General features: G+C 41.2%; 1 protein-coding gene, 1 non-coding gene and 1 pseudogene across 2 annotated transcripts in view; 2 read left to right on the forward strand and 1 right to left on the reverse strand.

Moving 5' to 3' along the window:
* PTPN11 (protein tyrosine phosphatase non-receptor type 11) overlaps positions 1-27,934 on the forward strand; it is an 84,631-nt gene that overhangs the window by 30,298 nt on the left and 26,399 nt on the right. Inside the window, exons 5-9 of the mRNA XM_063085332.1 lie at positions 4,522-4,638; positions 5,255-5,368; positions 21,094-21,190; positions 25,272-25,351; positions 25,478-25,636. Coding sequence (XP_062941402.1) covers positions 4,522-4,638; positions 5,255-5,368; positions 21,094-21,190; positions 25,272-25,351; positions 25,478-25,636 — 567 coding nt within the window. The remainder of the gene's footprint in view (positions 1-4,521; positions 4,639-5,254; positions 5,369-21,093; positions 21,191-25,271; positions 25,352-25,477; positions 25,637-27,934) is intronic.
* On the reverse strand, positions 20,612-20,691 carry TRNAT-GGU (transfer RNA threonine (anticodon GGU)). The gene has a single exon. It is a non-coding gene; the product is annotated as a tRNA-Thr (tRNA).
* On the forward strand, positions 22,877-23,453 carry LOC134369145 (large ribosomal subunit protein uL1-like; annotated as a pseudogene).

Genomic DNA, 27,934 nt, shown 5'->3' on the forward strand with positions numbered 1-27,934 from the left:
AATAAAGGATCACATCCAAATATTTCATATATCATTTCTAGGATTTTGTATTTTCTGAGTTTAACTACTTTCCTGTTTGCCTTAAATAGCCTATTCTGATCTCCTTGTCAGAAAAAATTTCCTTGCCTCTGTTTATAATTTCCGTTTTAAATTTTTGTTTTTTCTGGGGTTAGGGGTGAGGTGGGCAGCTGGCCAGTAAGGAGATCTGGACCCTTGATCTTGGTGTTAGAATAGCAGTGCACTAACCACATGAGCCAACCAACTGGTCTATTTAGTTAACTTCTGAGGGAGAAACTTTTGTGTGGACTATTAAACGTTGGATTCTTACTTAGGGGCTCAGCATGAACAAACTTTCACATGGGGTCAGCCTCTCCCTTTCATCTCCTTTGTTGTTTTTTTCTCTTTGACTACCTGTAGCGTAATCCTGCCGACTACACCAATTGTAGAGCTAGAGCAAGGGTCTGGAGCTCACAGACCCCTTGAGCCCATTCACAAACCTTTCACACACAGGTCTATGAGCTAGGTAACCAGAAAAAAGGTCCTTGGAGTCTTGGCTGAAGTAGGAATAGTCTTTATTCAGCACACACAACACTAGGAGCTAAGCAGTCCACAGAGAAACTCAGAAACACAACTGCTACCAGCAAGGTGAGCAGCTGCCAGCAGAGTAAACAAGCTCTATTGTTAGACTGAGCTCTCTGCCACCAGCCTGCTTTACAAACTGCAGAGCACACAAAAGCAATTAACTAGAAAGATACATGGGTGCACATGCACACTAACTCCACCCACAAACAATTTGTTTACAAGAAATGTCGAGGGAGCCTGACTAAATTATCCTATTTTCCCCACAATCCACCTCTTCAGGGTTTCTCACTGTACAATCTATGCGTTAAAAATCTTCTGTGATGTTCCCTTAGCGAGGATAAATGACCGGTTTATTTATACAACCTATTGTCTGTTCGATATGCCTTAAGGCTTATCCTGTAGTTCTTTCCTTTAGCCGCACATGTCCAGTTAGCAGTCATCATTGGTGTGATTTTCTGTGCAAATCTTGTAGTCATACTGATGTGAAGTTCAATGCATATTCAGTAGATGATCACACCAACATATGTATGTACCCAGTCGACTCTGGTGCAGTGCCTGCAGCCAGAACACTATGGGCAAAAAGACAGAAGGGTTATTGGTACCAGGAGGGGAAGTTCTTACCCCTATGGTAAGATACATACCAGTTTGCCATCCTGAGAAAGGATGGTTGCAGGAATAGGTATTTTACCTGGTTTGAGGTTCCACAAGTCCATACAAACAGAAGTAACACTGACTTTGGCAGTGGTCCCACAAGATCCACCTGCCACTGTGTGAGGGGCACTCTCATCGAGTTATCTACCCATCAGGGGCACCCATCTCATCAGGAGCACATCTGCCCATCAGGGGCATTTTTTCTCAGGTTTATGTGGCACCTGGCAAGCCACTGACCACCTGACCTTGCAGCCAGCATGCTGCATTCTCCAGTGTAGCCACCCAGCCACATCAACTGCTGGATCTCTCTCCAGCCACCTTACCTTAGCCAAGGCATTGGCTTTATCATTGCCAATTCCACATGAGGCCTCTGGTCCTCGCCTGTCCCCAAAAGATACGCACCTTGGCCTGCTCCTTAAACAAAATGGAACAGTTCATCTGCCTCCTCAGGAGCAACCAAAAAATCTTTTAAATACACTGAATGTACCTTGCTACCTGTTTCTGGATGTTTAGTAAAGAAACGCTGTTCAGAGCACAATTGCTGCCACAAAGCAAACAGAACTGCATTTGGCTGCCATTCAGTTTTCTTTTTTCAACTCCTACTGCAAGCAAGTCAAGCCACATGGCTAGTCTTGCTTGGTCCCTTTGGGATAAAATCACAAGTATTTCTTGGGGGTTTGGTCTTAGCCACCTTTTTCGGACCCCTTTTGCTTGTCTGCTGTCCTCTACTTCACCGAAGCTGGCTATCATGGTCATTACTTCATGTATAGGACGACCAATGTATGGGGCCAGTATGGCCACCAGTGACCAAAAGGACGTTGACGGGGCATTCTGCAGCACTATGTCTCTCATGCTGCCTGTAAAATTTTCATCATCCAGGCCACGAGTGTTCACATTAAACATGGACTGCCGCATCCTCAGCTCTTGAATTATTTGAACTAACTCAGCATACATTTGCCATTTACTAACAGTCTTTGGCAGTTCTCCAGCATTTGCCCACATGGTTTGGGTGGCTCCACTCACCCTGATTACCTGACCCTTGTGCCTACCTGCGGCTATTCTGCAGCCGCTGCCTAAGGGACAGGTGCATGGTGATGGAGGCTAATTTTTCCATTTCCTCACCAGAGCATACCATGCTGTCCACACCTAGGTCCCATAACTGCAACAGCCAAGCAGCCAGGGGCTCCCTCTGTTTCTGCCGAAACTGTCTACCCAAGTCAGCTAACTCAACCTGGGTATATGGGACATAGGTGGTAAATTGGGTCACCTGTGGATTGCCCACTGGTTGTCTGCCCGGTCCCATAGGCTGCTGGTGCTTCATTTTCTGGTGCACGACAGGTCATGCCTGGGGACGCACGGTGTCCCCCAACTCACCACTGGGTTCATCATCCTCCCTGGTGTGAGGAGCTGGAGTGGCCAGTTGCTGCATGTCATCCTCCAGGACATCTATTTGCGCTTCCAACAACTCTGCTTTCCTCTTTGAATCTTGCAGTAGTTGCACGTCATCCGCCAACAACTCTGCTTTCTGCTTCAAATCTTGATCAGTTTGCAGCAGAGTGAGCAAAAGTCAGGCTCCAGTCAGCAGAAAAGTGGACACTGGGCACTACATGCTCAAGAACAGCCACATTTCCTCCCCCTCCTAAGGGGTGTTCTGCTGTAGTGCCTGATCTATGCTGCCTTGCGTTATAGCGAGCAGCACCCAGATCCCAGTCAACAGGAAAAGTGGCCACGGGGCACAACATGTTCAAAAGTAGCCACATTGGGCCGCGCCCGTGGCGCACTCGGGAGAGGGCGGCGCTGGGAGCGTGGCGACGCTCCCGCCGCGGGTTCGGATCCTATATGGGAATGGCTGGTGCACTCACTGGGTGAGTGCTGGTCACGAAAAAGACAAAAAAAAAGTAGCCACATTTCCTCCTTCTCCAAGGGCTTCTTGGCTCCTGTACCTGCTCAGAATCCTGCACCAACTATGCCAATGGTAGCGTAATCCTGCCAACTACACCAGTTGTAGAGCTAGAGCTAGGGTCTGGAGCTCACAGACCCCTTGAGCCTATTCACAATCCCTTCACACTCAGGTCTACGAGCTAGGTAACCGGCAAAAAGGTCCTCGGAGCCTTGGCTGAAGTAGGAGTAGTCTTTATTCAGTACACACAACATAAGGAGCTAAGCAGTCCACAGAGAAACTCAGAAACTCAACTGTTACCAGCAAGGTCCAAAGTCAAACTGAGACTGAGCAGCTGCCAGCAGAGTAAACATGCTCTATTGTTAGACTGAGCTCTCCGCTGCCAGCCTGCTTCACAAACTGCAGAACACACAACAGCAATTAACTAGAAAGATACATGGGTGCACAGGCATACTAAACATGCTCTATTGTTAGACTGAGCTCTCTGCTGCCAGCCTGCTTCACAAACTGCAGAACACACAACAGCAATTAACTAGAAAGATACATGGGTGCACAGGCATACTAACTCCACCCACACACAACTTGTTTACAAGAAATGTAGTGGGAGCCTTACTAAATTATCCTATTTTCCCCATACTACTTCAGCTGTTTGCTCTTTCCATTTCCGGGGGAGAGTCAGTCTCTGTGCTTAAGCTGGGAAAAACAGTTGCTTTTATTTTTTACATTCAAGCTAAGTAACATATTCAATACTTCACATAGTCCTTTTTTGTTTTTTGGTGGTGAGAACACTTGAGATCTACTCTCTTAGCAGATTTCAAGTGCTAAATACATTGCTATTAATTATAGTAATATAGTCACCATATTGTACATTAAGTCTCCTGAACTTATTCATTATACTGAAAGTTTGTACCCTTTGACCAACATTTCCCCTTTCCCCCACTCCCCAGACTCTGGTAACCACCATTTTACTCTCTGTTACTCTGAGCTCCACCTTTTTTTTAGATTCTACATATAAGTGAGATCATGCAGTATTTGTTTTTCTGTGCCTGGCTTCCTTTTTTGTGGCTTGCAGGGATCTGAACCTGTGACCTTGGTGTTACAAGCCTGTGCTCTAACCAACTGTGTCTGGCTTATTTCACTTAGCATAATGTCGTCCAGGTTTATCCATATTGTTGCAAATGATAGGATTTCCTTTTTCTAGGTTGAATAATATTTTACTGTGTGTATGTACACACATACACATGCCACATTTTCATTATTCACCTGTTGATGGACACTTAGGTTGTTTCCATATACTGGCTATTGTGAGTAATGCTGTAGTGAATGTGGAAGTGTAGGGAAAACAGTCATGTAACATAAATGTAATAAACATCTTTTTGTCTTGAAAGGAACTGAAATACGATGTTGGTGGAGGAGAACGGTTTGATTCTTTGACAGATCTTGTGGAGCATTACAAGAAAAATCCTATGGTAGAAACATTAGGCACAGTACTACAACTCAAGCAGGTGAGCATATTGGAAAGCTAAAGTTCCTCCCTGTAACAGAATTTAAAAATATAGAATTTTTTAAACATGTAGAAGTAGACAGAATAGTATCATAAACCTTCGTGTACCCATCACCCAACTTCAATTATGATCAACTCATCAAATCTCTCTTTAATTATTATTCCACTCACTGGCCACCTCATATAGTATTTGGAAACAAATTCCAGATGTTATATCATTTCCATATGTATTTCTAAAAGGCACTGTAGAGTTTCAAATGCAAGTTTCCACTAAGTTTTTATTATAGATTCACCTTTGATTACCTTTAAGTGATCATACTTTTTGACTTTGGAGTTGTTGCTGTTTCAGAGTTCACAGAAGCAAATGATATTATCTCTCTAAATAAAGAAAAATAGCCTTAAATTTATATCAGCAGATAAAGTATTTGTGGAGATTGAAGAAAGTTACATTTTCTGACAGAACAGAAAAAGTGAAACTATTTGAAAACTTTTGTTGTGAATTCCTGTTCTTGCCTTTATGAATACCAACATAGAAATCTTTTTTTTTTTTTTTTTTGCACTAACACCTTTTTCTTTAATATTTTTTTCACTCTACACCACCTGCTAAACTTGATTAGCCCCTCAACACAACTCGTATTAATGCTGCTGAAATAGAAAGCCGGGTTCGAGAACTAAGCAAATTAGCTGAGACCACAGATAAAGTCAAACAAGGCTTTTGGGAAGAATTTGAGGTAAGTTATTAAAAACTTATTTTTACATGAGTTATTAAATCTTATTTTTAGCGGAAGAGAAGTTGTTGGTCTTGTGTTTGGAATTGGATCTGAAAGACGAATCTGACGTCCTTTCTTAATTCCACCATTGATTGACATGGAACAAGCTACTGAGGGGGTTTCTTTGAAAAAGAAGGGCATTGTGTTCTGAGAGAAGGGAATTGGCATTTAGTAGTAAATGGATGAGCCAACAGCTCCATTTGGCTATTTTGGGTTGGACCACTGGCAAAACCCCAGAAAAACAAAGGGTCTAATTCTTTTGGAGGATGTTCAGCATTCACTGGGGTCTTTAGAAAGAATCCATAGCCTTATTGCAATGAGTAAGCAAAAGAGAAATACCTCAAGATGACTATAATTTGGGAGTTTAAATTGATAACTTTTGGAAGTTAAGCAAACTGATTTCTTTCCTGAAACGAACTTGGGTAGGAGAATGTCCCTGATGGGAATGTGCCATGTTCTTGTTGCACTCTTATAGGTTACTTACCCATTGACATTGTAATCTCTTTCTCTCCTCATCCATACGACAGAAAACTTGGCATATTTGCCTTCGTAGTTATCCTTAGCACATAGCACAGTACCTGGCACATAGCAGAAACTCCATAAATGTTTGTTGAATGAGTATTTCTTTTAGCTAATGTTTACATCATTTATTATTACTATTTTGTTTTATGGAAATGATTGTGCTATACTTTTTATGAGACTTTAGAATTTACAAATGTTTGTGGAATGAATGAATAATGAACAGGCAAATGAAGCCCTTTTAGCCATGGAATGTCACAACAACTTGGTGAGCTAGATATTATTTCCATTCTACAGATGAGGAGCCTGAGGCTCAGGGAGGTTAAATAAATTGCTCAACCTTTATACCACAGATATTGATGGAATTCCAGCACTGGGGACGGGTGCTGAATAGAACATTCACAGTCGTTGCTCAACATTTCTGAGCAGAGACTTGAATTCAGGTTGATTCTCTCATACCAGGCATTGGGTTAGCACTAAGGACACTATTGTGAACAAGATTGATAGGGTTTTTTAGATTCCTTACTTTCTGGTAGGATAAGTTGTTACAGGATAATACATTTATAGTATCAGAACTAGAATCAGTCATTTCTCCAAGGAGTGAGCTAACTTCTCTTCCTCTCTCTCTTTTCTCTCCCTTTCTTTCTTCCTTCTTCTCTTTGTTCCTTTCATGGGAAGTGGCACTTAAAGATTACAGTCTGTGGCACCAGGAGTACAGTACTCACTGCTACTAGGTTAGTTATTGTTTCTAGGCTTCTCAATGGATGCAGCTAGAAGATTTTTTTTTCTTGAAATTAAATACATTATGAATTCTGATGATACTTAAATCAAATTTAGGACTTCAGGGTTTTTACTAACCTCGTTGGTCTTACCCCTGTATCTCCTTTCTCTAGTGCTAAAAATCCTATATCTTGAAGCCATAACGAGATTACAGTCAAGGATTTGGATCCCAGTACTGGCCAAAAAAAAAAAAGAGATTACTTATTTGTTTTGTCCCACATTACACACGTAATAGTCTCAGAATAATATTTCCTAATAATATGATTATTGAAAACAGTTTAATATTTTTTCTAGTTTCTTTTTTTTTTTTAGTCTTTCAGAGATGTATAGTCAAATTACTGTGCCTTAGAATCATTTATAATAGTCCTTGTCTGCATCTCTGCCCAGTTAGCTCACTTGGTGAGAGCACGGTGCTCACAGCATCAAGCACCAAGGTCAAGAGTTTGGATCCCCATACCAGCTGCCAAAAAAAAAAAAAAAAAGAAAAGGAAAGAAAAGAAATAATCCTTTTCTCTGTGTGGTTGGTTATATGCTAACTGGATCTATGGCTAGTTTATTTGTTTCATTTTATGTTTGAATTTTAGAAATTTCTTTCTGTTAAGTTTTATTTATAATTATATAAAATATTGGCTTTGATTCTAAAGTCAAATCTAAAAAACAGGTTATATTTGAAGAAGTCTACCTTTCATTCCTGTTCGTTCCTCTCTATATCTTAGCCATAGTTTAAAAAGTATATCGTTATTTAAAAAATATAAGGAAATATGTATGTATTTCTGTATTCCTAACTTTTCTTAGATAAACAGTAGCATAACTTTATGTACTTTTTTCTAACCTTGCTTTTTTCACTATCTAGGACATCACTCCATAGTAGTATCTAGAGATAGTCTTCATTCTTTTTTTTTTTTTTTTTTTTACTGAATAGTAAAAAACCATTGTGTGGTTGGACCATAGTTTATTCAACATATTGATGGGCATTTGGGTAGTTTCCAAGTGTATTACAAAGAGGCTTCCAGTGAATAGCCTTGTGATGTATCTTTTCTTATTTTGGCTGACTACTGTTACTATTAACATTTTTTATGTTCCATGTTAAAAAAAAAATGATGGTTGTTACTCATCCTTAACTTTTATTATATATTATTCATGATTTTGGTTAGCATGTATAACTTCTGCAAAATACTGCTTTTAATTAAAAATTTTTGGTTAAATATAAGAAATAGAGCTGGCCGGGTAGCTCACTTGGGAGAATGTGGTGCTGAGAACACTAAGGTCAAGGGTTCGGGTCTCGTTACTGGCCAGCTGCCAGGACAAATGAACAAAGAGATACTGAACTATTTTGTAATCTAGACCCATTTAAATCTTACACTAACCTTTAAAAATGATAGCTGATCTCTGGCCCAGAAGCATCAAAATGGGACTTAAGGCTGTTCTCTAGCCTTCTATAGCACCCCGTACCTATCTCTGTCAGTATACTTTGCTCTGTTAATTTGTCAGTTTCTAATTCACCTCACCCCACCCTTCCCACAGAAAACGTGGGAAAAAATGATAGCTGAGATGATCGTTTGCATAAACAACTTTTTCTTTAAAGTGACTGAACTTAAAAAATTGCAGCAGTGAGTGGATATTTTAAAAATTACAACATTTTTAAAATTAAAAATTAATTTTTTAAAAATAAAAAATGGACAGGGTATCTAGTACAGTGGTAGATTCTTCAACACTAGGTTCACTTAGAACAGTGCTTAGAGACACAAAGTCAAATCTCCCCAAAGAGCTTCTGGCAGTGGGGGTGTTTGTCACGATCCTATTGATGAGGTCAAGATGTGAGCTTAGAAGGAACTCGTAGCCTGACTCTTCTGAATATGGAAAAGACGGTTGATTTAAATGCTGACCTGATGGTTTCACTCTGTAACTTCTCAAATTCTGGTCATCTTTTATACATTAATAACAGCAAAAGGGAAAAATTGAGTTGCCTTTGGGGGAAATGAAATATAACAAGATCACCTCTATGCTCTACAAGTTCTCTATAGAAGTCAGACTGAGGTGGTAAAATTGTTGTGTACTAAATCAGGGCATTAATGTTTCACTGAAACTGAAGCTATATCTAAATAGCTGATGGCCTGCTTTCTAGATCTCTTATGTACCTGCTTCTCAAATTCAGTCTGTTTTTAAAAATTGCCCTTAGGTTGGAGCCGGGAGAATAAGGCCGACAACAGACAAGCCATTATAGAAAAAAATTAGATACTTGCAAGCAGATACTCATTGTAATCTAAATCTAAATCTGAAACTGAAGTTTGATCCACAACAGCAAGGTGCCATTGTTTTAGTGATTGTACCTTAGTTTTTAACAGAAGGTGATGGATTTGGGCTCCCTGCCTTCTTACAGTGTGCTCTGATCGTCTTTAAAACATACCAAAGCTCTAAATTGCAGTGCCATTGGTAATTTAACTCTGACAGCCATGTTTTGTTTGTTTCTGTGCCTGGCTCCTGCCAGGTTTTTTGTAAAACTCTGCTTGTCATTTCAGATATGTTTACCTGTAGAGGGTTAGAAATCTTGATTCCTATTTGATTATTAGATAGGGTTTTTAGGTAATGCATGCATGTGGGACAAGAGTCCTCGGACAGGAAGCAAGAGCTTACGGCTAGGGGGGCAACAGCCCACCGAATCAATTCTAATCGTTTAGGTAAGGGATTATATACACTGATTATTAATATAATGAGTTCATTGGAAAATTTTGTGAAAAGGAAACTCACACAGATTTAAAGCCTTTGATGTGAACAAGAGAACTGAAACAGAACAAGGATTGTCCTGTGGGCAATAACCTTTAAGAGCTTAAATGTTGGGAAAATTTGTGAGTTAAGATTTCCAAGGACGTTTTGCTAGATTAGTTAGTACATGGGAGTTTTTCCACATTGTGCTTTAAGCTGTTTCTGTGAGTTTCTCAAGAAGTCAGGCACTTTCATGATTGTTTTGTTTCTTTTGCATGTTACTTCGCTTAGATTTATGACTCTTTTGTTGGTATATTGTTTTAACTATTTTGAACCATGCATGCTTGGATGAAGATTGTTAGTTACATAGCCAATTTCTGTATGTTCTTACTATTATTGATTAACCATCTGTTCTTTTCCTGTAATTTCCTTGTCTTTTCAAAACCAACCCAGGGCTGTTATCCAGTCTCCTTCTAACAGAGGAGTTGCTGAGATGCAGCCACTTTGGGCTCTCATTGCATTCATATTGCTTTGAGTAATCTGTTTTTGTCTCTGTTACACTGCGAGAGGTGTAACATTTACCCATTACACACTTATAAATTACTTTTGCTTTTGACACATCTGAAAGTGTGAAGTCTCTTGTGAAGCTCTTTGGTTCTTTTCTCCTTTGCTACTGAAATAAATTCAGGTTGATGATTTTCTTTTAGGATATAGTGTATAATCAAGACATTGCCAGCCCAAGTCTTTGGTTTTTCCTAGAGAGTGTCCGTTTCTGATCTGTGTAAACATCTTTTGTCTCTTGCATATCTCTGCTCATGAATGTAAAGAGATGGATAATATTTCCAGATTCATTGAAATGAAGCAAAGTTATGCTCAGATGAGACTAGCACTAAATAAATGAAAAGGCAGGTTGTAATTCTGTAATTTTGTGCCTGCATTGTGCATGTTACTTGAAACTTCAGTCAGCCACGTGCGTTGTGATGAGGTGCATACTGTGCTACTCTTATTTATAAGGTGTTTACCCTCTTACTTTACCTGCTTCTCTCCTTTGAGTCCTCTAGGCCTGAGCTGCCGGAGGGCACTGGGGGCTGAGCCTGGACGTTGAAGCTGACTGCAGGGTACTGCAGGACCCCAGTTGCAGGTGGAGATCTTGCTGCTGACAGTCCTTTAGGCCTTACTCTCTCCCTCCACCTGCCTTCTCTAACTTGCTGCCCTTTCTGTGTCCTGTATCTCTGCTTTCCGTATACCTGCTTCATTCTTCTTTTCCTTCAACAGATTTTTTTGCTTCTTGACTTACAAACCTTACTTATAGCCCCTTTCAGATACTGAAAACAGCAACTTTCAGTCTTTGTACCAAAATCGCAGAGATTCTCATTGGCTCTGATGCTATCCATCTCTGGTCCAAAGAGCAGTGCCCAAGTACATGATCACATAGAACAAATGTGTCTGCACGGACCACCCTGTTTGGGGAAAAACAGTTCTCAGAGATAAGGGTTGTAGAGAGTTGGGCAGACATCCCAAAAACATCTACTAAAAACTAGACACGTGGTGGTGGTGATTTATTCCTTCACTCATTCAGCAAGTACTTATTGAATACAGACTCTGTGCTGGGTTCTATTCTAAGTTCTGGGGATATAGCTGTGCACAAATCTGTCTTTATCCTTTTGGAGCTTATGGTCAGCTGGGAGAGATAGACAGTAAACAAAGAAACAAATATTCAGTATGTCAGATGGCGATAAGTGCTTTGGAGACAACAAAGTAGTGTAAGATAAAAAGGGTGTGTTGATGTAATATTACTATTTTACATAGGTCTTTCTGATAAGGTGGCATTTGAGCAGAGCCCTGCAGGAAATAAGGGAGCAAGTCACTCATATAACCTTAGGAAGAACATCCCAGGCAAAGGGAATAGCAAGTGCAAAGGCCCCAAAGTGGGGGTGTGCTTAAAACGTTGCACAATGTGCAAACAGGCCAGTATAGTAGGAGTGGTTGGACAAGAAGGAATGAAGGTGGATCAGTGGTGGCAGGGTCACATCCTGAAGGGCATTGTGGGTCAGTGTAAGACCTTTGGCTTTTACTCGAAGGAGGATAGAAAGTCTATGGAGAATTTTGAGTGCAGAAGTGATATGATCACTCTGGCTGCTGAGCGGACAAGAGTCTTGAAGGGAGAAGGTGGGAGCGGGGAGACCAGTATGGAGGCTGTTGGAATAATCCAAACAGAGAAAATGATGGTGGCTTGGACCAGGGCAGCAGCAGCGGAGGTAGTTGAGTTCTAGAGCTATTTTGAAGGTAGAATGGTCAGTATTTGTAGGTAGAGTTGACAGATTGTGTGGTATGAGAGCTGTCAAGGGTAAGATGAAAGTTTTTGGCTTGAGCAATTGGTAGGATGGAGTTGCCATTCACTTAGATGGGGAATACTGGAAGCAACGAGTTTGGGGGAGATGATCAGATTTTATTTTGGACATGTTGAAGTTTGGATTGCCTATTAGACATCCAATTGGATATGATTCTGGTATTATAGTTGGGATTGTGCTTGAATGTTCCTCCTTCATGTCTTTACCTGGTTAACATCTTTTTACCCTTTAGTTCTCAGCCTCAGGGACATTTTCATAGGGAAACCTTTCTTGATCCCTGTTCCCATGCCTGGATTTGCTCTTCCTGTTACAGGTGTGCATAGCAGCAAGTCCTTTCTTTTATGGTACTTACCATCCTTAGAATTCATGAATAATTAGTGTGGTTGTTGGTTTAATGTATGATGAATCCAGAGAAGCAGATAACATTAGTAGGTCTGTTGGAATAAAGAGAGGTTTTGCTCAGATGAAACTGTTAAGAAGAAATAAAGAGGCACATTTTGATCTTGCTATTTTATATCTGCTGTGTGCGTATTATCTAGGAAGATAACCCAGATCACTCCGTGGGCCCCACAAGGACAGGAAGTCCTGTTCTGTTCACTGTAGCCCCAGAATCCAGCATAGAGCCTGGCACACAGTAGGCACAAAATAAATATTTGTAATATATTGAATCTCAGCTGTTTTCAGTAGCAAGAAAGAGTTGTATTTGATTCATACCCTTTGTGTATATTCAACAGAGAATAGGTTTTTAATGCTTAAAAAGTATGGGCTTTGCTTTGAGGTGTTCTGCTGTACTACTATTCAGTTTGCTTTCATTTGGAGCCCATTTGAGCCTTTGTGGATGTACATTTTAGTCTTTGAGATGCCTGTACATACATACCCCAGAAGATCTAATTCAGGTTCGCAGTGTTAAATTTCAGAAAGATTTTAGTTTTTGAATCTTACATTTCTGATTAAAAGAAAAAAAATGCAGCACCAGAAACCCCTAAAACCCAAAACCAGGTAAACAAAAACCCATACAAAACCTTATTAACTGGGGTTATTTTTTCCCAGTGCTTTGAAACTTGTTTCCTTTAGTAATTTCATTTTTTAAAAAAGCCCAGCCTCCTTCCATTACGCAGGCCTCTCCTCTCTGTAGTGGTCTGAAGCTGTTTTCACTTTGCATGAGCAATGCAGTCATTTCACTGACAGCTACATAGATGTTCTGGATTCTGCCAGCAGCTCTGCTAACCGATGTGTCTCCAGGAGAGGCTAGTGTGTCTTCAAACCCACAGTCCAGTTTGATTTCTTTAAAGTGATTACATCCTGCTTAGGGGAGCTGTAAATTCTACTTCGAGATGGTTAGGTTTTATGGAAACAAGACTTTAACTGCACCCCAGAGCTGTGTCTAGAATAATAATTCTGGCTGGTGATCTCTAGCGGAAATCTTCCCCTTGGTGACTAAGCAACACTACAGTGAACAGCAACCCCCAACCCGGGCTCCAACCTCATGCTTAAAAAGGCTTCAGGTTGCAAGGCTTGTGCTGTAACGAGCATTTTCCATCTCGGCCTGAGCTCCCAGTTACTTAATAGAAGAGCTGTTACCTTCTTTTGGGCAGAATATTTCAGTGGTTAGAGGTTTTATTCCACAAGCTAAATGCCACATTCTGGAGAAATTCCTTTGGAATATTTCTTTTTCTCTCTCATTTGTTCCTTGACTCTCCTCCCCATGTTTTTCTCTTTGGAGTCATTTTAATTTGCTGGAGCTGCTTGACATCTTTCCAGATATTTAAGAACCAAAGGCCCTTTTAGATCCTTGACCATCTCTCCTTAACCTTTGCCCTTTGCCTTTAGACGACCTTCTGTTTCCTGCACCTCCGTTGCCCTTCTGTCTTCTTCCTTGAGGGCCTGTGCTGCAGCCTCCATTTCTTCTCAGCTCCTACCTTCCTTCACCTTGTGATGCGACTTCTCCCAATATCCTGAAATGACACTTGGGAAAGACACCAGTGGCTTTTTTATTGGTGATGACAGTCATCTTTTCTCTAGCCTCCTTCCTTGTGCTGCTGTTGAGACAGCTGTCCACCTCCTCATTCCCACAGTTTTCTTTTTTATGCTCCTTTGACCTGTGGCACCATGACCCTGGCTCATTCCTTTTTCCTCTCCCTTGTGCCTGTCTTGCTGTTCATTGCGTTTCATCTCCTGACCAGCTCACTGGTGGTTCTCTGAGACACGGTATCTTCATCTTCAAACTCTCTCTTCCGTGGGGAGTCCATCTGTTCTCATCTTGTTCAGATAACCCCTAAGCTTAAGTTTAGGTTGCTTCTGAGCTCTGGTTTTGTCTTTTAGTTTGGGTATTGCATATTTTTTATTGATTGTCATATCTCTTCAAACTCAAGCATTCCAAACAGGACCTGTTATTTTCTCCTTCAAGCCAAATGTCCCTTTCTACTTCCCTGTCCCTGCTGGTCATACATTTATTCTCTGGCCCTGTAGGCTGGGATCCACAGAGCATCCCTTAACTCATTTTTCTCCTCTTTCTCCCACCTTGCCATTGATAACCAAGTCCTGTTGATTTTTCTTTCCTAGTGTCTTTCTGGTGTTAGAGGAAGGAAGGAAACTAGCATTTATTGTGTATGTTGTGCCACATATTGGGCTAGATCGCATCCCCAGATCTTGTGGGCTAGATTAATCCCCAGATGCCCTGAGAGATCAAGGCACCTGCTCAGGACCACCCAGGTGGGCATTCTAGCCTGATGAGAAGGGATTCTAGCCTGATGCCAGGGGTTCAGGCTCATATGACCTCAGAGGACATGAGCTGCTCTTTCCTTTGGCCACTCTGCCTCTGGCCCTCCATTCACACTTTACATTCATCTGCCCTTAGCATTTTTCATGTCACTCAGAAACCTGTGTGGCTCCCTATTTCCTACTAGAGGCATAGCATTTTCATCTTGAAGACAAAGAAACCGAGTCCCAGAGGAAGGGAGAAGATTGTCACCACCAGTGACATGCCTGGCAAATGCTTGGGCCAGGTTTGAACTCTATTTTCTTTAAAAAAATTTTTAAGTTTATTTTATTTTTTGGTGGTTGGCTGGTACAGGGACCTGAACCCTTGACCTTGGTGTTTTAGCACCATGCTCCAACCAACTGAGCTAACCGACCAGCCCTGAACTTGGGGACTTCTGACTCCAAGTCTACCATGCCATGCTTCCTTTCACCTGGCCATTGAGATTCTAATGCCCAGTTCTCAGGGAGCTTCACCCTTTTTCCTACTCTCCCCATCTCACCTCATTTCCTGCCACTTCCTGACACTCAGCTTCCAGACTTGCCACCCAGTCTCCTTCATCCTCCCACAGACTTGCTGCCTTTTAATCACCTGTGCATATACTCCCCAACTTGCTGGTATGTCTTCCTTTCTTTCCCAAACCCATCTGAACCCTTCACCTGTTTCCAGCCTTGGCTCCTCCCAGAAACCTTTTCCAGTTAGTTTTCATGGGTCTCACTCCCTAAATTGCACACCACATAATTAATTACACACTTAATTACTGATTTGTCTTGTACTCTTTGCTGCTGTTTCATGTGTTAGATCTGTTCTCCTCCAGTGAACATGCCTTTTAAATGTGTTTTTCTACTTATACTTCAGCATGTTGCAGGAAAGGATGCGAGCTGGCTTACAACCAGCACCTGGAAAGGAACCAAAGCTTTAGTTGATTTTATCCCTCACATTGTTTCGTAAGTGCTTCTAGGTTAGCTAGGAACTTCTCTGTTGAAGAAAATCTCCACCTGCTTCTTCCTTTCTGGGTAGTGCTGTGGACTCTCAGGAAGAGCTGTCCAAAATCCACCGCAAAGAAATGGTGATAGACCTTGCAGCATGGAGTCTGAAAGTGGGGGCTTTCACCCGCCTGTGGTGCTGGGTAACACTGCAGAGGTTGCAGTAAAGAGGATGGAATGAGAAAGTGCAGTGGTCCTCCTTGGAGAGGACAGATGCCTAAGGAAAACCAATTCATTCACTTTATGAGAAGGCCTGGTTTTGGAGCCTACCCAGTTGGTTATACCGTTGTCCTCTTCTTTTTTTGGTTGGCTGGTACAGGGATCAAACCCTGGACCTTAGTGTTATCAGCACCATGCTGTAACCAGCTGAGCTAACCAGCCAGCTCCAGTATCTTATAATTATTCATTGCATCAAAACCAGAAAGGCCTTCTCTCTGACAGCCTATCTCAGCTCCTTTTAGTTAATAGGAGCTTTTACATTTTTATTTATTATGAATTTGTTTATAAAAACCCTCTTTTATTATTGAAATTTCCAAGGAGACCCCAAAGTAGAGAAAATAGTCTAATGAACTCCCTTTCCCCCAGCACCCAGCTTTAATACTTACCAACATTTTGTTAATCTTGTTTCCTCTTTCTCCCTCCCCTCCTCTGCACACTCTTGTAACTTTGTTTTTATCTATCTATCTGTCTGTCTATCTATCTATCTATCTATCTATCTATCTATCTATCTATCTATCTATCTATCTATCTATATCTATCTATCTATCTATTGCCACCACCGCCATCCTGTACCTTTGTTTTTAAAAGTAGAGTAACTGGGGTTGGCTAGTTAGCTTGGATGATTAGAGTGCAGCCTTGTAACACCAAGGTCACAGGTTCAGATTCCCATACTAGCCAGTCACGAGAAAAGAAAAAAAAAAAAAGGTAAAGTAACCGTAAACTTGGTCTGGCCTTAATGGCCAGTGGCATTGTTTTTTTTTTCCCCCTAGCGATTTGGACCTGTTCCTCAGAGCAGTGCAGGTGACATGGTTGTTGGAGCATCATCATGGTGCATGGGGACACCTGGTTCTGCCAGTTCATATGCTGCCTGCTTCTCTCCTTAATCCTTTCCTCCACTTTGATTCATGAAATTCTGGTCAAGAGCCAGCTACAATGGTTTTCAGTCAGAGGACTTTGGAAGCCTGTGGGGTCTGTTTTGGTCATCACAGTAACTGGGGCTACTGCTACTGGGATTTAGGTTGGGAGGGGCCTGGGGGTGGGGAGCAGGGATGTTCAATGGTCATACATGTGAGGGGATGGTTCTGCAAGTGAAAACGTGTCTCCTCCACAATTGAAAGTACTGCTGGGTACTCCTGAATGTACAGTATGGATCAGGGTGTTAACTTTCTCGTGATATTTTTTAAGGTTTAATAGTTTGATGCAGTCTCTTTGGCTTTAGATCTGCTTGGGATCATGCAATCAGTCTCTTGTCCTTTTTGAGGGTTCATAGTTTGGTGCAAACTCTTTGTTGTATTATTTGAGAAAATGGGGTATGTTGTAGCCTGTGTTCCAGCTCTTCATTGTCCTTTTTGCTGCCTGTGCCAAGGCCCAAGGAGAGTGGGGATAAAGACACAGGGATGTTCAGCTTGACAGATCATTACCAGCTTTTTGTGCCCCAGGGACTGCTAGTGAGAGGAAGGTTGTAGAAGATAAACCCTGACAGGATTGTATCCTTCTCAAAGGTACGGTTTATGGATATTCTTCTGACTCTTGGAGCCATAAGCCTCATGCTGGGGAGGACGCACCCCTTAGCAGATGGTAGCTGATGGTCTCGGGTGCAGTTGGGGAGCCTCAGCGGGCAGAACATGGAAAGTTACAACTTCTGATTTCTCTTTATTTTTAGTTTCATTCTAGATGGATGGCAGCCTTCCACTGTGGGAGATGAAATGTGTTTAGGCAACTTGGGCCCCAGGCACAGATGAAGATGGGAAAAGGAAAGGAGGGGGGCAGAGACGCACTGTTAGCCATTATTAATCTGTGACAGCTGCCAGCCGCCGGCAGTTAGCACCCAGCTGTGCCTGGGAAGCAGGGGCCCTGGGCCTGTCCTCTATGGAAGCCTCCAGACCCAGAAGCCAGCCTTGACTGTGGACTGTTCAAACCCCAAGTTTGCCTGGAAGAGGCAACTGGGAACTTAATGTAGAATAAGGGAAGCCTCTGTCAGACCTGATGGTTGGTCTAGCCCAAATGCCATGGGTATTGATGAGGATTTTCCTGGCCTGGAACTGTGAATTTAGTCTGGCTAAATGTTTCCTTTGTGTGTGAGAGGATTCTTGGTGTCTGTGAAATAGTTAAAATTGAATTAACAAATGAGAAAGGTTTTTTCTTTTTAATCCTTACATAGTCCTTTTGATGAGGCCTAGGAGAAAGTCTCAGTATGGTACTAATATGTCTTTAACATCTACCACTGGCACTTGCCAGTGTCCCTTTTTTGCAAAGCCTCAGGCATGCTTCAGTATTAGGTAGAATTAGATAATATTTCATTTTGTTATATTCTTTTTTCTGATTACCTTCTATATATAGCAAGTGATACTAGTTTTCATGTGTGAAGGTAATCTGAAGTTTCCTTTTGAAATATGAAGGAGAAAAAGGTCAATTTAAGAAAACAAGTGACACAGTAGGTGGTGTGCAGAGATGGCCAAGCATCTTGAAGGTGCTTTTCAAATGACTAAAGACTGGGAAATGCTGCTCTGGTATTTTGCCTGCAATAATTTTTCTTTATGTTGGAGTCTGGGTTAACAGTGTCAGAATGGGATTCTAAGTGTGGGACCTGCTGTGCTGAGACCAGCGCTGCTGCCGGTGTGTGGCTTGTCTGTCTCCTCCCTCCTTCTCTCCACCTTTCTTCCTCCCCCTCTCTCCCCACCTTCATTTGTTTATTCGGCAAACACATTCTAGTGCCTACTATGTGCTAGGTGCTTGCTGCCATAGCAAGGTGGTCCCTGCTTTCTAGTAGCCAGATTTGTAAGACACAGCTGGGATTCGGTGTGGAGGGAGGTACTGCAGATTGTGTGCCAAGTACTACGTGGCACAAAGGAGGATAAGCTCCGCTTTGCTGAGTGGGTCAGAGAAAACTTCCCAGAGGAGGGAAGACTTGAGGTGGGTCTTAAAGAATAAATAAAACTGAACTATTTTTAAGTGCTTAAGGCAGGGAAAGGAAATTCTAGGCAGAGGGCCTAGCATGTACAGTAGTACAGAGTAATTTGCTGAGTCCAAGACTGGTATGTATATTTTAGTATGGCTGGGATATAGACAGTGCTTCTCAAACTTAAAGGTGATTTGAATCACTGGGGAATCTTTTAAAATGCACATTTTGATTGAGTAAATCTGGGGCAGGACCTGAGCCTGTGTTTCTAACCAGCTCCCAGGTGATGCTGATGCTGCAGGTCCACATATGGAGTGGCCAGAGTGTAGAGTTCGTGTAACAATAATAATTTAATAGCAATAGCCAGCATCTGTTTACATGCGTAGTTGTATTCTAGGCACTGTTTAGCAATGTGCATGTATCTCATTTAGCCCTCACACCAGCCCTGTTGAGCAGGTAATTAGGATCCTACCCATTTTACACTTGAGGAAACTGAGGCAAAGACAGGCTAAGTAACTTGGTGAAGCAGAAGGGGCTGAGGTTAGAGGCAGGCCCCAGTAGCTCAAAGATGAGAAGGCCTCATGTGTTCTGAAAAGCTTGGACTTGATCTTGAAGGCAGAGGGAAAAGTTGAAGAGTGATTAAACAGGGAGGGACTGGAGGAAATTTACCTTTTATAGCGATTGCTCCAGTTGTGTGTTCTCCACAAGTGAAGTGTCGCATAAAGTTTGATTCATAGCGAAAGCCAGAGTGCTTTGCTGCCAAGCTCATTTTAAATCAGGCAGCTAATTATTTCCACCTTCCTTGTAGTTTTTTGTTGATGTTTCACCTCACTTGGTTGATTTTTAAGTGATTGATTCAGTTCTTTTTGAACCTCACCTTAATGACCTGTCTAAAGATTGGGGTTAAAGCTTCTTAACACAGCAATGTTGTCTGATAAGATGGGCCCATAGTTCAACGAGATGCCAGCTTGGAGAAGGTAAAAGGCTTTAATTACTTAATCTGAGCTCATTAAAAAGTTTTGAGTGACTGTTTCATTGTCAGAGTTCTATATACATTGTATTTTATTTCTGTCCAGGTTTCAGCTAGCTAAACACTTTTGTTATGAGCTGTGTGTCAAGACTGTGTATTGCATTTTGAAACCAAGAGTCAAATACCAATTTTAAATCCTGACTTTTGTACCTGTCTGTGAAATTCAGATAAATGAAATGGAAATAAAAGAGGGCTGCTGTGTTGTGAAATATTAACTCTGTCTCTCCTTGTAGAAATCATTAAGGGGTAGCCATTTTGGCATTTTATATATATACATTTTTTTTCTTTTCTTTTTAGCCTGACTTTCTTGATTTTCCATTAAAAACCAGGCTTGTTGGAAACTAATGGCCCTTTGAAGAGACACTTTGTGTAATTTTGAAAATGAAACACACAGTTGAATATACTTCGGCTGGGTTTGTCCACCTTCCTGTCTGATTCCGCAGCTGGTCCTTCTCTCTACTTCCTGAAGTCTCCCCTTCTGTTGGTGTCAACTTGGATTAGTCTCTTTTCTTTCCCTGTTCATGTTCCCCACCTCCTCTTCCTGCAGAGGTGTCCTTTTTGACCACTTGCTTTAGGTGCCTGAGCATTCCCATCCTCACTTTCTGGCTCTGTCCTCCTTGGCTTCGTTTAACCTTGCCAGGTTTTCCTGGGGACAGCATAGAGGAGCGGGTGTTTGTGTAGGCGCAGGGTTGGCTGCCTGTGGCACTAACTTGGGTTTTTGGCATAGGAGGACTCCAAAGCTTTGCTAACAAAGCTTGCATGCCCACCATCCAGTGGCACCAAAACCACTTCTGTTGTCCTCCAAAATCTAAATTCAAGAACTGACATATGGCTGGTTATGAATTAATCAATAATAAAAGTAGGCAGATCAGAAGTGCAAGAACATGGATCACATCTATAATTTATTTGTATACTCTACACCAATATTCACTGGCTTTCATTCTTTTTTTATTGGAGGCTGGCTGGTAAGGGGATCGAACCCTTGACCTTGGTGTTACCAGCACCATGCTATATAACCAGCTAAGCTTACCGACCAGCCCAGGCTTTCGTTCTTAATCATTGTCATTTTAAAAGGGTTTTCTTCTTAAAAATATTCTACTTAATCATTGTAGAAATTTAGGAGAGAAAAGAGTTTTAAAAAAAAAAAAGAAAAGGATTCCAATAATATCACGTCTAGAACATCTTTTTAAATGGCTTCAGAGCAGTCTTTCGTATGAATGAATGATAGCTTTATTTAGGCAGTCCTTTCCTGATGGACATTTATGTTGTTCCCAGTGTTTTTGCCACTGTTGACGTGGTAAGATGAGCATTCTTATAGCTATTGTACACAACTCTGAACATTTCCTCGGATGAATTCCTTAAAGCAGAAACGTGAGCCAGGCATCGTTTTTGTTTCTTTTTTTTCTTTTGATGCTTAATATTTACTTTTCTTTCTTTCTAGACACTACAACAACAGGAGTGCAAACTTCTCTACAGCCGAAAAGAAGGTCAGAGGCAAGAAAATAAAAACAAAAATAGATATAAAAACATCCTGCCCTGTAAGTATCAATATTCTGCTCAGAAACAGCCACTGTATCCCTGTAACTTTTCTTGGGGGCCATGCTCTCTTGTTAGCAGATCCTAGGCCTTAGCCTCTTTAATTGTGAGCAGTTTCCAGAATAATCAACCGTAGTGAGGATTGATGTTCTCATTCACTGAGTTCCTATGACGCTGATTGCTGAGTAAAACTGCCACTAGAAGGCTTTGTCTGCGATTGTTTCCTTTTGTTAATTAGTTTTCTATCTGCCTAAGAGTAATAATCTCAAGGCTTGCTGTTTTTTAGCGTCAGGTCCCACCATAAGCTGCAGGGGTCCCAGGTTTGTGGGGCCCATGGGTCTTCCGTAAGCCCTGCCTCCTTTCTGGGACTCAGTTCCTTCTTCTGGGAAACAGACAAGCTTCCTGTGAAGGCTCTTCCAAATGTTCTGCTTGCTGATCCGCTGAGCTGAAGTTACTGGAGATAAGGACACATACCTACACTTTGCTCAGAAGGGGACCTTGTGAATATTCATAAAGCTGTGTCCCCTTTAACAGCCAAATGCCGCCAGGGAGAGCCCACGTTGAACCATGAGGAAGAAGAGGCCTGGAAGGATGTAGGCCTTCAGTGAGGACTCCGGAAATGGCGCTAATCAACTCATAGCTTGCCTCTCCCCAGGGCTTTCTCTGTACTGAATTTTCCATCTTGATCTCACTTAATCCATACCCTGTGCTCATGAAGCAGGCATTCTTACTATCATAGACCATCATAGACCTGTTTTGTAGAACATTTTAGCCAGGTCACAAGTGAGAGTAAGTGGGAGAGCTGGCACTGGAGTCCCCAGAGGCACTGCTCTTAGCATCACGCTCTAAAGCAGGAGTCCCCATGGTAGGCTGGGCAAGGCAGTGCACTGGGGGGAAGGGAAGGAACATTTATGACTTCTGTTTATTTATATTCTTCTTTTTTAATTTTTTTACTTTTTGGCTGTGGCCAGTATGGGGATCTGAACCCTTAACCTTGGTGTTAGCAGTATCATGTTCTAACTGAGTAAGCTAACTGACCAGCCTCTATTTACAGTCTTTACATTATAATAAGTAAAGAAAAATTTAAATCTGATGCATAGATCGGTATTTGCATAATGTATTTGTCTAACTTGAAAATAAGGTTTGTTTAATGGACCCTGTATTAGTCCATTTTTGTTGCTTAAAACAAAATACATGGAACTGGGTAATTATAATGAAAATGAAATTTATTGCTTACGGTTTCTGAGGCTGAGAAGTCCAGAGTCCTTCTGGTGGTGGCAACAGTGAACCAGGGGTTTCACATTGCAAGATGGTGGAGGCAGAGAGAGAGACAGAAAGACAGACTCTCCTCTTCTTTTAAAGCCTTCAGAACCACGCCCCTGACCACCATTTTTAATCCATTCACTACTGCGTGGTCCTACAATCCAATCACCTCTTCAAGGCTCCACCTTTCAATTACCATAATAGGATTTTCTACCCTCTTAACAGTCACAGTGGGGGCTAAATTTCTAATACATAAAACTTGGGGGACATAATTCAAGCTTAAGTGAGTTTTGGGGGGACATAATTCAATCCACTACAGACCCTCACCCTGGGTCTTAAAACATGAGGGGAGGTAAGGGGAGGCCTGCCAGCTGGTCTAAGAAGCCAGACTAGCTGTTGATGATTGTGAGCACTCTGGGCTTAAGTCTACTTCCTACCCTAAGTTCTCTGTGTGTGTCCTGGGGGACCAGCAGTACTATGACGAGGCCAAGGCTATGGATATCCCCCACATGGAAATTGAGGCGCTGAAGGAACCCAGCAAGAATAAGAAGCTGGTCAGGACGGTTGGTTAGAGAACAGCCTTATAACCCCAAAGTCACAGGTTTGGACCCCTGTACTGGCCAGCTGCCAAAAAATAAAAAAAATAAAAATGAGAAACTGGCCAAGAAGTATGATGCCTTTTTGGCCTCAGAATCTCTGATCAAGCAGATCCCATGAATTTTGGGCCTAGGACTAAATAAGGATGGCAAGTTCTTTTTCCTGCTAACACACAATGAAAACATGGTGGCTAAAGTAGATGAGGTTAAATCCACAATGAAGTTCCAGATGAAGAAGTTGTTATGTTTGGCCATTGCCATTTTCCATGTGAAGATGACAGATGATGAAGTTGTGTACAACATCCACCTGGCTGTCAATTTCCTGATGTCATTGCTTAAGAACTGGTAGAATGCCTGGGCTTTATACATCAAGAGTGCCAAAGGCAAGCCCCAGAGCCTGTATTAAGGCATGTCCTCATAAATCCTAGTGCTACCAAAAAAACAAAAACCTTGTTTGTGTATATGTGTATATAGTTGACTCTTGAACAACATGGGTTTGAGCTGCACAGGTCCACTTATATGTGGGTTTTTTCAATAAATACTGTACAGTACTGTAAATGTATTTTCTTCTTCCTTATGATTTTCTTAATAACGTCTTTTTCTCTAGCTTACTTTATTATAAGAATACAGCATATAATACATATACAAAATGTGTCTTAGTCAACTGTTTATTGATAAGGCTTTCAGTCAGCAGTAGACTATTAGCATTTAAATTTTTGGAGAATCAAAAGTTATATGTGGATTTTCAACTGCATGGGTGGTTGGCACACCTAACACCTCCCCCCACCCCACATTGTTCAAGGGTCAACTGTATAGTTCAGTGTTTAAAGCCTCTTTGCTGTTGAGGAGCATGATCATGTTTGGAGAGCATTGCTGTCATGTCTCATCAAGTTGAACCCTTTTGTCAGATATTGTAAACCCATCCCGTGTGTGTGTGTGTGTGTGTGTGTGTGTGTGTGTGTGTGTGCATAGCGCAGTCTTTCTCTTTCTGTGTGCAAATGTACGTATACATGGTGTATATGTATAGCACACCCATATGGATATTTGTAATGTGTGTAGGAAAGGGTGAGAAAAGGCCATGAGGAATTTGCAGAGCAGTAGTTTGGGCTGAAGCATGATCCTAATGACCCTGGGAAGCCTTATCCTTTTCATGTCTCAGTTCCCCCTTCTGCTCTGGGGTCTAACGTGCTTATTAGAACCATAGGATGTAGGAAAGATGAAGGGGATGGTAGTATACAGTATCTAAAAAGGATATCACCTTTTCCTTTCTTAAAGGTCCCAGTCAGATGTTTCCCCTGATTAACATCTTATTTCTTTAAAGATGGGGAGTCTGAGGCAAAAGAACATTATTCTATTGAGACATACAACTATATTACTAATTCCCATTGTGAAATATGTTTTTTGTTTTTTTTTTGTGACCGGTAAGGGGATCGTAACCCTTGGTGTGGTGTCACTCACGCTGCGCTCAGCCAGTGAGCGCACCGGCCATCCCTATATAGGATCCAAACCCGCGGCCTTGGCGCTCCCAGCGCCGCACTCTCCCGAGTGAGCCATGGGGTCGGCCCGTGAAATATGTTGCTTAGATAGAACACTGAGATTTATATACCAATAATGTACTTTTGTTCAGGATTTGGTCAGAATCTTGTCTTCTAGATATTGTACTTCATTCTGCTTCATTTAAAAGAGAACTTTTTATTATGGAAATTTTCAAATCTATTCAGGAGCAGACAGAACCTGCACATACCCATCACCCAGCTTCAACAGTTATCAGCTCAGGCCCAATCTTGTTTCATCTGTACTCTGATCCACTATTTCTCCCCAAATTATTTTGAATCAAATCTCAGACATCATTTCATGTATCTGTACTTTAATCTTCTTTTTAGAAAACAAAACAAAACACAACTTTTTGGTTTGAAATAATTTTGAACTTATAAGTAGTTACAAAATAGTATAGAGGGTTCCCATGTACCCTTCTTCAAGCTTCCCCCATGTTAGCATCCTCTCTACTCATAGTACATTATCAAAACCAGGGAATTGTGAAGAAAGTGTTATGAGGCATCAAATTGTGTTCAAATTACTGTTGTGCTTATTTAGGGTTTAATTTTTTATGTGGTTTTATCATAAATGAACCAAACTTGAACTAGATTGAGGATTAACTGATTTGAATGGATTTGTCCTAAAGCGGTCTGAGTACTTATGGGACTGTTGTCTCTTTTTCTTCCAGTTGATCATACCAGGGTTGTTCTACACGACGGTGATCCCAATGAGCCTGTTTCAGATTACATCAATGCAAATATTATCATGGTAAACTTTGCTTTTAACAGTGTTTTCTGACCATGCATTGCTAGACTATTTTTGTATTTTAAATCCTTCCTTGTGTCCTGAAAGCAACTTTCACACATTTGAAGGATTTTCTTTCTAAATTTCTAGCCTGAATTTGAAACCAAGTGCAACAATTCAAAGCCCAAAAAGAGTTATATTGCCACACAAGGCTGCCTGCAAAACACGGTGAATGACTTTTGGCGGATGGTGTTCCAAGAGAACTCCCGAGTGATTGTCATGACGACAAAAGAAGTGGAGAGAGGAAAGGTATACTACATAATCTTCTTTTCTGATAACCTATTTTTAAATTATCAGACATGTCAGGTTGGCCAAGTTAGGAACTGAATAAACGTATTAAGCTTCCTCTAACTGACCCTCTGGAAAAAAAGGCGTAGGAGAAATTTGATTACCATGTGCCTTGGTGTAGTTTTCTTTATGTTTCTTCTGCTTGGGATTCATTGAGCTTCTGCGATCTGTGGATTTGTGGTTTTGTTCAAATTTGGATAATGTTCAGCTTTTATTTCTTCAAATATGTACCCTGCCCCACTCTGTCCCAGGACACCAATTACATGTGCATTAGGCTGCTAGATATTGTCCCACAGCCCACTGATGCTCTTTGTTTATTTCATTCAGTTCACTTTTTTCCCTCTGTGGTTCATTTTGGATAGTTTTTTTTTTTTTGGCCATGTCTTTAAGTGAATCTTTTCTTCTGCAACCCATTTTAGTCCTCCCCCAGTGTGAAAACTCTGTTCTCAGTTTGATATGTATTATTCTTATACTATTTTCTTGGCATTTACATAAGTATATGTACCTATAGAAGTATATAGTACTACTTTCTGACTGAAAAAGTGCTTTCATACAGTAATTTTACTCTGCATCTTGATTGTTTTTTTCCCACTAAATATATGTTCTAACTTCCTCTGTTAGTACATATTGGCCTATCTCATTCTTTTTAGCAATTGCATGATATTCTGTGCTGTGGATGTACCATGTAACCGTTATGTCATAAATGGGCATTTATGTATACCAGTTTTTGCTGTTACAAACAGTGTTGGAGTGAGCAATCTTGTGCTTGCCTTATGTGCATGTGGTAAGTGTTTCTTTAGGTTGGATATCAAGGCGAAGAATTGCTAGGTCATAGGGTGAATATGTTGCCCATTTTAATAAACTCTGCCTGACTGCCTTCTAGAATGGTTGTCCCAATTTACACTCCCACCAGTGGCATATACCTAGTACCCATCTCCCCACATCCTTCAGAACACTTGAGGTTTTTTTAAAATTGTAATATTCCACACCTACAGAAAAGCAGGTAAATCTCGTTGAGCAACAGTGCTGTTTGTTATCTGAAAGTGGGTTTTTTTAATATGGAAAAGTTCTGTATTTGTGTTATAGTCAAAGCTCATTTTTAGATATCCTTTAATTGATTTGTATGAGGATGGTGTGGAATGTAGCAGTCATCCCTATAAATTTAACCTAAAGCAGGTGGGGGACTTTGGACATTAGCCCTCCTAATGTAAATTTTCATATTGGTTGTGAAGGGCACTGTGATTTTATAAGATGTTCATTGTTTTACTCCTAGTTGATCCATTTCTGAATACCTTGGAGGCCATTTCTTGTCATTGTGAAACATGGCTTCCTCCAGTAACTGCCTGCAGTAACATTAGGTGTTCTTGAATTAAAGCACCAGTTGAAATGTCTCCACAGTTTCTGCTTCAGGCGAGTGTTACCTGCCCCTAATGTGGAAAGGAAAAATGAAGCCCTCTGTCCTCCTTATTGCCTTATTGTGGTTGTAGATGGCTGCATGTTCTCAGAGGACTTGGGGGCTGGGAAGAGGGGGGTCTTGTGTTGCTTCAGAGAAATGTGTCAGTCCCTTTCAGAAGAGCTGCCAGAAGCTCCTAGAATGGACAGACATTGGACCGGATTGCTCTGCCCCACTCCTCACCAGCTTGTCTCAGTCTCTGCTTGTTTTCCATCCTTCCTTTACACTTTGTGGGTGCAGAGAGGATGACATAATAGCCTTTTATTCTCTCCACAGGCCTGACTGACAGCCTACTCTTGGCATCCCCGCAGTGCACAGAAAACAAACCAGGCTCGTTTGATTTCTGGGCTTTAATTTAAAAGAAAACATATTAGCTCTCACATTTCAGACTTTATTTGCCGAGGTTTGCATGAGAGTTTGGAACATTTGGGGCCAGGCTGCAGCAGTTTGCAGAAGTTTAAAGTCAGCTAAAATTTTCTTTTTAGAGTCATGATTTAATTTTGAGTTCTCTATAGTGACTGGAAGCAGTCCTCAAAATTTGCTGGACAGTAACGGCAATTGAGTACAATTAATATCTGAAGTGTTTATTTGGGGAAAATAAAAATTGTATTAAATCTGTCAAAAAGGTTTTTGGATCTACAAAATACTGGAGGGAAAGCTGAATTCTAATAATAAATGAAAGACCACATCCTTCTATTGAGTTTTCCTCCTATATGTTTTTCTTTCCTTCAACTACTGACTGACTGTGGTGATGTCTGCAGCTACTCTCTTATTTTTAGTTTTATAACTGTAAAAATTTCTCTGTC

The sequence above is a fragment of the Cynocephalus volans genome, chromosome 2 (genome assembly GCF_027409185.1).
Source record: "Cynocephalus volans isolate mCynVol1 chromosome 2, mCynVol1.pri, whole genome shotgun sequence".
Classification (NCBI taxonomy): domain Eukaryota; kingdom Metazoa; phylum Chordata; class Mammalia; order Dermoptera; family Cynocephalidae; genus Cynocephalus; species Cynocephalus volans.